Source organism: Sinocyclocheilus grahami, unplaced genomic scaffold (genome assembly GCF_001515645.1).
Source record: "Sinocyclocheilus grahami isolate Dianchi unplaced genomic scaffold, SAMN03320097.WGS_v1.1 scaffold15.1, whole genome shotgun sequence".
Lineage (NCBI taxonomy): Eukaryota > Metazoa > Chordata > Actinopteri > Cypriniformes > Cyprinidae > Sinocyclocheilus > Sinocyclocheilus grahami.
The window spans coordinates 2,504,709-2,516,838 of record NW_015505194.1 but is presented as its reverse complement, the minus strand read 5'-3'; the positions used below and the strand labels follow the sequence as shown (position 1 = coordinate 2,516,838).

The 12,130-nt window shown below is 37.7% G+C and overlaps 1 protein-coding gene across 1 annotated transcript; it reads left to right on the top strand.

Moving 5' to 3' along the window:
• The first annotated feature begins 2,373 nt into the window (after positions 1-2,373).
• On the top strand, positions 2,374-9,736 carry LOC107601870 (14-3-3 protein theta-like). Its single transcript, XM_016294204.1, has 4 exons — positions 2,374-2,517; positions 3,291-3,454; positions 8,408-8,503; positions 8,673-9,736. The coding sequence occupies exons 1-4, from the start codon at positions 2,460-2,462 to the stop codon at positions 8,730-8,732; spliced, it is 378 nt and encodes a 125-aa protein (XP_016149690.1). The 5' UTR covers positions 2,374-2,459; the 3' UTR covers positions 8,733-9,736.
• Positions 9,737-12,130: the final 2,394 nt, after the last annotated feature.

Genomic DNA, 12,130 nt, shown 5'->3' with positions numbered 1-12,130 from the left:
CTTTAATTACTATTTGCTAAATTACTAAAACTGAAATGAGTTCATTCAAAATATTATAATATACGGTAACACTTTACTTGAAGGGGTGTGCATAAGACTGACATGACATGAATATGAAGGAGGTTTTATGCATGTTTGACAACTGTCATTAAGTGTCATTCGCTCAGTTATGTCATTTTTAATGCAAATATGACATTATTTGACCTAAACCTAACCTAACCTAACCCTACCCTTACCCCTAACCATAGCCCATAACAAAGACACCTCAAACAATGTCATCTTTGCATTAAAAATTACATAACTGAGCGAATGACACTTAATGACAGTTGTCATAAACATGCATAAAAAACCTTCATATTCATGACATGTAGGTGTCATGTCATGATTATGAAGGTGTCATGTCAGTCTTATGCACACCCCTTCAAGTAAAGTGTAACCTAATATACAAATAATGCTAAAATAACACTAAAATAAATTGTCTTGAGAAAGACATTCAAAACAGTGGGGCCGCTTTCTATTTCAGTGTGTTTTAATGGGAATTGTATGGAGTAGTTGCTAAAATGCTTAAATTTGCTGGTTCAAGAAGTTACTACCTTCTTGTTTCCATTTATGATCTTTGTTTGCAGTTATTCAACTTTGTACAGTCATGTGCAGATCGAAAGCTAGTTTTACCATTTGCTTTTCTGACATTTAGCATTTAAACTATAGATGGTGTTAACAGCAGGCAAGGAACACTGATGTTTAAACAACTTTCATTAGGAGATTGAAAATGACATTAGTTTTTTGTTGTATCCTCCCAAATGTTACAAAGTTTTTTTGGGGGGTCCCTGTAGGACTTTCCTCTTGATGCCTAAGTGCTGGAATGAACTGATGGCATCATGGCACGATATCTGAATGTGGTAGTCTGCATAAAACCTATGCTATTGTTAAATTCAGCAAGATTTTATTATTCTTATAGTTTATCTTTTTTCTATTTATACTACCATTCAGCAAGGATACATTAGATTGTTAAAAAAAGCCAGTAAAGACATTTATAATGCTTTAAAAAATTATATTTCAAATAAATGCTGTGAACTTGCTATTCATCAAAGAATCCTGGAAATAATGTATCCCTGTTTCTACAAAACTTTTAAGCAGAATCACTGTTCAACAAGTCTTTTCAAAAACATGTTACCTTTTTTTTAAATTTTTTATAGGAACTTTTTAGGGAGAGAGAGACTCTAATTCTAGGCCTCTTTGTTCACTAGCTTTTTCTGAGTGTTTCTGGTTTACGTGAGATTGTCTGCATGCGAATCCTGGAAATAATGTATCCCTGTTTCTACAAAACTTTTAAGCAGAATCACTGTTCAACAAGTCTTTTCAAAAACATGTTACCTTTTTTTAAATTTTTTATAGGAACTTTTTAGGGAGAGAGAGACTCTAATTCTAGGCCTCTTTGTTCACTAGCTTTTTCTGAGTGTTTCTGGTTTACGTGAGATTGTCTGCATGAGTTTCCCTTTCTTCTGTTCCACAACACCCAAGGTGACCTTTATTCTATCAATGTTTAGTTACTCTTCAGGTCACATTTATGTTTGGTAAAAACCTGGAAGAAATCCAGAAAGTGTTACGGTTTCTTCAATTTAAATGTTGTAATGTTTCATTTTTATTGCCTGTATGCTGACAGTGGCTTTTATGTTCAGACACATCTGTGTCTGTGTTGTCATGAGGGGTGTGTGTTGCAGTGCTCAGATGTGCTGTTAAATCAGGCATTAGGAAGCACATGTGATGTAGCTGCTACTTGGACTGTGCAATCGCAGGGTCATGTGGGGCCAGAGTACCATGACTGGTCTCTTTAGATTAAATGCACTGATGTCAATTTTCATGTCAAAGTTGTTTTCTTTTCTTAATTTTTCTTTTTTCAATTTCTTTTCTTTTTAGTTTCCTCCATTTTTGCTCTTTTTCCTTTCTTTTGTTTTTTTGTTTCACAGTGAGGAAATGCACACAGCTGGCACAGCAGATCTAAAATGACAGTCTGAGCATTGAAAGGGCTGGGGTGTCACACAGGAAGTCTGCACCGTTCTGTGCTTTTCAGTTGTTTATTTGTGTTTGCATGGTTTGTCTAACAGCCCTACTGAACCACCAACGCCCAGAATGTAGTAAACTGGGGAAGATGCTGAATATCAGTCAGTGTACTAGCCTCAGACTGGAGTGGCAGAGAATTTGGGTTCTTGGATTAAAATGAGAAACTTTGTGCTTGCTTTGTCAGTTAATATTTTTCATGTTTATAATCCCATAATACTGCAGCCATTTCCGCCTTAATTAATTGCTTCTCTTGTAACAGTTTTGTTTAAGGTAGATAAACAAGCTCTCTCTATCGGTCTATCCTTACACTTCCTCTCTCTCCCCACTCTTAGGGACTGCTGGACAAATATTTGATCAAGAACTCAACAAATGCTGAGAGCAAAGTCTTCTATTTAAAGATGAAGGGTGACTACTACAGATATCTTGCGGAGGTTGCCTCAGGAGATGACAGGAAGGGTAAGTGTCTTACTGATTTTCTGCTATAAAGGAAAGGGCTGTATATGCATGTTGTTTTCTCATATTTAAGCACAAATGTTTCATCTCATATTGTGAATTACACAAATTTGGTCTGTATTTGGGAGACCTCATCTGTGCTGTATCTTGTGCTTTGCTCTGGGCCAAATTGGGTCTTTGGACTTAAAGTTCAGGATGAATGAGCCTGGGTTCTGTGCCGAGTATTTTGCTGCCTTGTGGCGTTTTCTGCACACTCCTTGAGTCAGCTGCTTGTCCTTCTGGGGCCTTTTATTCCCCTTCTGGCAGGCTACAGAACAGGAGCAGTCATTGAGAACCAATTCAGAATATGCCTACATTGCCAAGCATCTAATGCTGGAGGATATTTCACCATCTCGACCTTAAGGGTTATGCCTTTAGATGTTTTGAGATTTCACATTCTGTAATTGATAATGCTTACGTATTTTTATTCTTATACCATTATATTCATATTCATACTTATACATTAAACTGATATTTTTAAGTTTGTTTTTATTACAACCAGATGTACATATCAGCATAGTAGGATTTTTGATTATCATCTTGGACAAAGGGGACCCTGGAGTTAGTTAAGAACCATTAAACTAAAGCCAACCAGTGAAATGGTTAAGAAGTCTACATTCCTAGAGCTTTGTTTTTGAGACTAAAACCACTAACTCATTGCTACTAATTATAATTATTATAATTTTTTTTTTACCAATCACTAATATTTTCATAACTTTTTGTGTGTGTCACTACAGACGCGATAACCAACTCTCAAGGCGCCTACCAGGATGCTTTTGATATCAGTAAGGAGGAGATGCAGCCCACACACCCCATCCGTCTGGGACTGGCTCTCAACTTCTCTGTCTTCTACTATGAGATCCTCAGCTCTCCCGAGCAGGCCTGCGCTCTGGCCAAACAAGTAGGTCTTTAGACGACAACACCACTGTGTAGCTATTTATTTAAAGGGGTCCTGTTATGCTCTTTTACAAAGTCTTGATTTTGTTTTGGGGGATGCACTAGAACAGGCTTTCATACTAGGTTGTTCGAAAAACACATTATTTTTCACATTTTACATTATTACAACACCTTTCTCCCCAGTCTGGCATGAACGGCTCGAATAGTTCCTGTATCAAATGAAGGCCCGCCTTCTGAAATACGAAATGTGCTGTGATTGGTTAGCTGGGCCAGTGTGTGTTGTGATTGGCACCACTTGGCGCCTGGTCGGGAAATGTCATGCCCCTTACCATAGCCGCCCGCGATCTTCAGTGTAAATATTGCATCAATATCAAATAAATTTGAGCGCGATTTAAACCCGGATGATTGTAACCACTCTAAGTTGGTCTGCCTTGGGAAAGCTAGCGTGTCTCTGACATAGTGATAACACTCGTTGCCTTCTTTAGTGCAGCTCAACCAGGTCTCGTCCCATTCGTCAATATTTGTGATATCACAAATACTGGAAAATATGTGTTGTAGTCCAAACGAGTCGTTCGTTGTAGTTTAAGTGATTTCTGTTAAAGGGGTCATATGATGCTTTTTTTAAAGATCATTATTCGGTGTAACAGAATATGTTGACATGCTTTAATGTTCAAAAAACACATTATTTTTCAAATACTGTACATTATTGTAGGTCCTCTCTCAAACGCTTCGTTTTCTACAAAGCCCCTCCTTCCGACAAGCGCAGTCTGCTCATTTAGGCGGCATTATGCAAATATTTCCACATAGTGAGGTGGATATGTGGGGGCGTCTTAGAAAGAGCCGTTTTAGGGGGGCGTGGCAGAGTCTTAACTTTGATAAAGAATATCTCTTTGGATTTGAGACTTTAGTCTTTGCAACTTCAGGGATCTTATCTATGCACAATCAGCTTTTAACACTCCAAAGAGAAAGGCAAGCTTGAAATAGCATCATATGACCCCTTTAAATAAAATATCTCCTTTTGAATTGGACTTTGAGCTTTGTATATTTGCAGATCTTTTTTTATGCTCAAACAGCAACATTACAGACTAACTAAAGTTGAACAAGTGAAAAAGCATAATTTGTCAGTTTAATTACGGTGCACATTTCTGTCTTTGTCATTGTATCTCATGCCTTTAAATGGATAGCTCACCCAAAAATTAAAAAATCATGTCATTCCATACCCATAAGACTTTTGGTTAATCTTTGAAATGCACATTAAGATATTTTTTTATGAAACCCGAGAGATTACTGTCCCTCCATTGAAATTCCAGGTAACCAAAATTTAGAAGTTCCAAAGCATCAAAAAATGAATCCATATCAATCACATGGTTTAATCCAAGTCCTGTGAGTGACTACAATCACTTTATATAATGAAAAGCTTATATTTTATATTATAGCTTTTATTTTCATCTAAACATTAATTTACATGTGTGTGTGTATATATAGAGCAAATAACATAAAAGCCTAAGTTAAATCTGTTAATCATATGAAGTGATTGTACCTTTTACAGGGCTCCAGACTAACTATTTTTACTAGGAGCACTGTAGCCCCTGACTGAATTTTTAGGAGCACAAGCAGAAAATTTAGGGGCACGCCTTAAATTAGCCTGCAAATGCAGTCGTTCACATATTTCCCCATTTTAACGATTACTGACAAATGCTTTGATAGACTTAACTCATAGAAGTTACAATGTGCAGTATTCTTTTAATTTCAGAGGGATATGAAAAATATATTATTGTTTTGCTTTAAGTGCAGTTACTAATAATATTACATGTTTATACACATTTGATTGTAAAGCACTAAGCTTGAGTTGGGAAGCTTACAATATTTTATTAACAACAGTAATGTGCAAAATCAAATTTTTATGTAGAAAAGGTATATTTTGTACTCTTATTAAATGTACCATTATTCTTCTATAGTCTTATATGGAACTGACCAACAACTTCAGTGATTTAGGTCAAGGTCAGTTTATTTATATAGCACACTTAAAAACAGCTAGTGTATGCTAAAGTGCTGTACATATACAAATAAATTAAATATAGAGATTAAGAGAATAAAAAGAAATGACTCAAACACATAATCAATAGAAAAACACATTAACATACATTTCATCCAAAAGCCAAGGAATACAGATAAGTCTTCAGGCGGGATTTAAAAACAGGAAGGGAAGGCGCAGATCTAATGTCCAGAGGTATGCTGTTCCATAGTCAAGGACCGGCTACAGAAAAAGCCTGATCCCTCTCAATTTCAAGCGAGAGCGAGGTATATGCAAGAAAGGTTTATCAGAGGATCTGATAGAGTGAGAGGATTGCTGATAGCTGAGAATTTCGGACAAGTATGATGGGGCTAGATCATTTAATGCTTTATACACAAATAATAAAATCTTAAAATGGATCCTATGCTGCACCGGTAACCAATGAAGAGATGCTAGGATGGGAGAAATGCTTTCTCTCCTCTTAGTACCAGTCAGCAACCTCGCGGCTGTGATCTGGACCAACTGCAAGCGATTCAGCGATGAATGATTGAGACCCATATAAAGCGCATTGCAATAATCAAGTCTGGAAGTGATGAAGGCATGAGTAACTATCTCCAAATCCTTAAACGAGAACATAGACATTTGCCTTAGTTGAAAAAAACTGCTCTTCACCACAGCACTTATCATCTTTTCAAAATTCAGATCAGTGTCAAAAATCACAGCTAAGTTTTTAGCAAAAGGATGAATGTTTGATATCATTAATAGTGATATCAGAGACAGCACCTGGAGGTCCAAAGACAACAATCTCAGTTTTGCTCTCATAAGTTTCTGCCAGTCCAGCCTTTTAACATCTTCAAAGCACTTAAAGTCAGAATAAGAGTGATCAGAGCTGAGAGGAATGTAGATCTGAGTATCGCCAGCATAACAATGATATGAAATATTATATTTCCTCATGATCGAACCCAAGGGGAGCATATACAAACAAAATAAGATAGGCCCCAAGAGGGATCCCTGAGGTACCCCATAGGTGAGCGGTGCACAAGGAGAGGACGAGTGTCCAATCATCACCTTAACTGATCTATCAGAGAGGTATGATGAGAACCAATCCAGTGCCGTGCCCCTAATGCCAACTTCATCCCTTAGACGATTAAGAAGGGTAGCATGATCAACTGAATCAAATGCAGAACTAAGATCAAGTAGCATTAAAATAGCAGATTTACCAGAGTCCAAAGCAAGGATTAGATCGTTCGACACCTTCAGCAGTGCAGACTCGGTGCTATGATGGGCTCTAAAACCAGACTGAAATTTATCTAAAATATCGTTTTGTGAGACAAAAGAAGACAACTGATTAAAATGTATTTTCTCTAAAATTTTAGACAAGAGTGGCAACTTAAAAATAGGGTGGAAATTTTTAATATTGGTTGTCTAAATTTGGCTTCTTAAGAGGCGTGATCACTGCTTGTTTGAGGCATATAGGAACACGGCCACTGTCTAACACTAACACTAAGGCTGATAGTATCCAGGGCCTCTAAAGAGCCAGGTGGGGATAACATCCACAGGAGAAGTTAGGCTTAATCTTGTGAACTATATCGCCAAGCTCAGAAAGGAATATTGGTTAAAAAAAAGCATGACAGGTGAGGGGTTCAGAGAGGGGTCATGACTGCACATTGTAACAGTAGACCATATGGCGTCCACCTTTCCCATAAAATAATGTAGGAATGCTGCACAGGTCTCTGGAGTACTGTCCAGACCAGAAATGCATTTAGTTGCAAATTGACTCATAAAAAAACTCATAAGCCAACAGGTGCTCCTCTGTTGTCATCTACAGGTTATAATTGTGATTTGATGTATTTTTTATTTATTTTACAAGTGTTTGTTCACCACAGTATATTTTGGTCATTCCACTGAAAATAACATTCAAATTGAATCATTTTGGAGCTTTAAAGTGCTGGCAACAATTGTGTGAAATGCTTGTAAGTCATTGAAAATTGCTTGAATTTCTCTCTCAAAAGATTGTACAAACCCTGAAATGAATAATGTAATGACATTTGACTAATTCTACCACAACACCATGATTACAGTTAGCGTTACTGCTTCTTGTTTTCTACGTCAGCGCTGTTTGATCTGTTTATAACAGAGAATTCTGTGCAGAATTTGAATGCATCTCACTAGATCTCACAGCAACCTTTATTCATTCTGCAGCGAATTCAAACGCTTCTCGCTGGATCTCGCACCGCTGTGCAGTAACAGTGTAAAAGTAAGAGTGTAAGAGTAAAGCTGTTCTGAGCTCGGACAAGTTTGTTTGTGTCGCGGCCCGAGTTGATAAACGGTCCGTGCTGCGCAGCTCAAACGAGTAGCTGGATTTTGTTGCTTGTTTCATTTGCCATTTGATATTTCTCATATGCGACAGACTATTTGGTCGCAGTCTGGAGCCCTGCTTTATGAGGAACAGAAACCTCTCAGGTTTCATTAAAATATCTTAATTTGTGTTTTGAAGATTAACCAAAGTCTTAATGGTTTGGAACGACGTGAGGATAAGTAAAGGCTGATTTTAATTTTAAGGTAAAGTCTAATTTATTTATTATTTTTTTTCAACATTTCAACTTTCAGCTCGACCAATAATATGAGTTTGAGGAGGGACTACCTGTACTAAGCTGTTTAGCAGGGATTTTACAAGTTTTTCGCAAAACAATAGCATATAGGGTTGGGGCTTTTTCCCCATTCTTTTAGGTGCGGGTAGTAGTGGAAAATATTTACTTGAACTTTAATTAGACCTTGAACTCAATAAAGGGAAATTCCTATGGAAATTTTACCCACTTGTCCTTCTGGATTTTTAGCTTTTCTTCAAGCTTTGAATTTCATCAGACACATGGTTCGCATACCAGGGGCTTGACTTTTGTGGTTCTTCACATACTTCAACTTATTGTGGCCTTGTGCTTGCAGGCCTTTGATGAAGCCATTGCAGAGCTGGATACACTGAATGAAGACTCGTACAAAGACAGCACACTTATCATGCAGCTGCTTAGAGACAACCTCACAGTGAGTTACAAAGAAGGTCATACTAACCTACAGAAGACCAAAAATAATCTTCTCTGAAACTTGTGGCTTGTGCTTTAGATAAGTTATATTACAATCATTTATATTGGGAATTCAAAATATAAATGTTCAGTATTCAAAAACAGCTTTTTGTCTTCTTTTTTTTAATTAGTTATGGACCTCTGACAACGCTGCAGATGAGGGTGAAGGAGGAGACGGAGGAGAGAACTAAACACCCACATCTATCCACATATTAAAGAAAAAGAATCCTGGAAAAAGACAACTTTTTACCCTTCTTCATTCCTTATTGTTTCACTTATGATTATTCTTGCCATGTAAACCCATGATCATTACCAATGAGCTGTGAGTGTGGGAATTCAAATCAGTTTTTTTTCACAAGCCACCTGGCTTGTGGTTGTAATGAAGGTAAATATTAAGTTAAAGTAACATTTCCACTCCTCAGTTTTGTGTTTTTGTCCATTGGCCTTCTATATGTGCAGTGTCTGCTGTAGAAAAGTATTAGCCTCACATAAAATCAATTGTCCTTTAATTGTGACACAGCGACTAGTGTGTATATTCTGGTGAACTGAAACATTGGAAGTGTCGGTCACAAAATGCAAAGCGTTTTGCCTCAAGCATGGCTAGTTCCTGTCCTGCTATATCACCTTCCATTATATGTCTCTCTAGGGAGATCAACATGCACTTGAATGAGATAAATGTCTTGTTGACTGTCATAGTGTTGGCTTAAAATGGGCCTGTGATTTAGTATTGATAGCAGGAAGGCTGTTGTCTGATGTACCAAGTCAGCTAGCTTTGCTCTGCCAAGTATGCACTTTTTTCATTGACCATTTGAATCATGTCTTCATCATGAAGGTCACGAAACACTCCTGCCTAGTTATGGTTTTCACTATAATGTGTTACCTTGTGATGGCTTGTGATAATTAGAAGGGAAAAGAAATACCATGCATGCCCATTTTTCAATATACACTGGAATGGGAACCAAAACTGCATACTTGTTCCACAGTTTGGTTTAGTACTTTTCATTGCAGGTTTATGCACATGTTGAGAGGATGTTTGATTTGTCAAGTGATGTCAATGGAGTTAATTGGACCACTTGTGTTTTTGCTAATCATTGACTGTAGTCCCCCCAAAGCCTTGTGAAAATGTACAAGCCCTACATAACAGCAATGTAACCTGAATTAAAATGACCATTTTATAAACCATACAGATTTGTTTCATTGTTTTCTCTCAGTCTGTCTTGGTGACTTTTTTTTTGTGAGATAATGTGATGCAGTTGACGGGGTTTCTGATTATATAGACACATTGATGTATTTCCTCTCGAAATAGGACATGTATTTCTGTCTCTTATTTATTTTTTTTAATGCCAGTAGCATTTTTGTTTACATCACTTTGCAGAAGTGTCTAATCAAATGCTGTTATTCTAGAAAGCAAATGATTGGTCAAAATGATCGAGCGTAGAATGAGTCATCAGTATTTTTGGTCCGTTTTCCAGGAAAAAGAAAAACTGAATGCTACAAGTAAAAAATAGTCAGCATTTACTAGTACAGTAGGGCACCCTAACAACTAATAGACGTGGACTAAAAGCCATTAAACTCATTATTATTATTATTATTATTATTGATGGTTTAACAGTTCTTTGAATATAATTAGTACTTATGACAAATAAACTTAATGCTTTAAGTCAGTTATAATACAGGTGCATCTCAATAAATTAGAATGTCGTGGAAAAGTTCATGTATTTCAGTAATTCAACTCAAATTATGAAACTTGTGTATTAAATAAATTCAGTGCACACAGACTGAAGTAGTTTAAGTCTTTGGTTCTTTTAATTGGCATGATTTTGGCTCACATTTCACAAAAACCCACCAATTCACTATCTCAACAAATTAGAATACTTCATAAGACCAATAAAAAAAACATTTTTAGTGAATTGCTGGCCTTCTCGAAAGTATGTTAATTTACTGTGCATGTACTCAATACTTGGTAGGGCCTCCTTTTGCATGAATTACTGCATCAGTGCTGTGTGGCATGGAGACAATCAGCCTGTGGCACTGCTGAGGTGGTATGGAAGCCCAGGTTGCTTTGATAGCGGCCTTCAGGTCATCTGCATTGTTGGGTCTGGTGTCTCTCATCTTCCTCTTGACAATACCCCATAGATTCTCTATGGGGTTCAGGTCAGGCGAGTTTGCAGGCCAATCAAGCACAGTAAGACCTGAACCCCATAGAGAATCTGGGGTATTGTCAAGAGAAAGATGAGAGACACCAGACCCAACAATGCAGATGACCTGAAGGCCTCTATAAAAGCAACCTGGGCTTCCATTACACCTGAGCAGTGCCACAGGCTGATTGTCTCCATGCCACGCCGCACTGAGGCAGTAATTCACGCAAAAGGAGCCCCTACCAAGTATTGAGTACATGTACAGTAAATTAACATACTTTCCAGAAGGCCAACAATTCACTAAAAATGTTTTTTTATTGGTCTTATAAAGTATTCTAATTTGTTGAGATAGTGAATTGGTGGGTTTTTGTGAAATGTGAGCCAAAATCATCACAATTAAAAGAACCAAAGACTTAAACTACTTCAGTCTGTGTGCACTGAATTTATTTAATACACGAGTTTCACAATTTGAGTTGAATTACTGAAATAAATGAACTTTTCCATGACATTCTAATTTATTGAGATGCACCTGTATACTAAAATAAAAGATTTACACCTGCTTGTATACTGTCCTCCAAATGAGTCTAGACGCTGGTCTGAATTTAATGGGGTTTGAGGTAAGAATTTAAAAATAGTGTCCGGACGAGACCGAGGCTGTTCTCAAAACCAAGTGCGCTCTCTACCTAGACACGCTCACACGACTGTGACGCCGAACAAATGCTGACTATATAGGCAGCACACAAGGTTTTTATCCTCAGCCCGAGAGTTTATCCTCTTATAGTGATGGGAAGTTCGGATCATTTTACCAACTCGGCCCTTTGAGTCTCGTTCAGCAAAATGAATGAATCTTTTGAGTCATTTCGTTCATTTTAGCAAAATATAATTAAAATGTTACGTGTTACTTCCCTAATATGTCTACTACTTACGCAAACGTTGATCATACTACAAACAATACAAAACTGCTATAAGAAACAGAAAAGATTAATTGTTTACCTGGGTCTTCAGTCTATGATTAGCTCACCTCCCCTCTTATCTGACAAGTCTTCGGGTTTGGGCTTATGGGGCTGTCACGTGATGAACGAACGACTCGGAAAAACCCAAAGACTCGAGAGATGAACTAATCAATTCTCTTTCCGGCTCAGACGGCATTGGTTAAAGCTTATGGGGCCGTCACGTGATGAACGAACGACTTGGAAAAACCCGAAGAATCGAACCAGGTTAACATCTCGGTTACGTATGTAACCGTGGTTCCCTGAATAGGGGAACGAGATGCTGCGATGACGTCATCGCCTTGGGAACACCTTCGGTGTGACGAATGTCTGAAGCCCTTATACCATCACGCCAATTTATTGGCCAAATAGCGCTTAGCACCGCCCCCAATGCGCACGTAGGTGAGCTATATAGCGCTATTTCCATCAGATTTCACTGATTTTCGAAGAAGCGCTATCAAG

Bases quoted from the DNA above. Each gene is read 5' to 3' on its own strand.
- LOC107601870 (XM_016294204.1), top strand. From the start codon at position 2,460: ATGAAGGGTGACTACTACAGATATCTTGCGGAGGTTGCCTCAGGAGAT. The intron at 2,518-3,290 runs GTAAGTGTCTTA...GTGTCACTACAG, and splicing joins CTCAGGAGATGACAGGAAGG to ACGCGATAACCAACTCTCAA. The intron at 8,504-8,672 runs GTGAGTTACAAA...TTTTTTAATTAG, and splicing joins TGCTTAGAGACAACCTCACA to TTATGGACCTCTGACAACGC.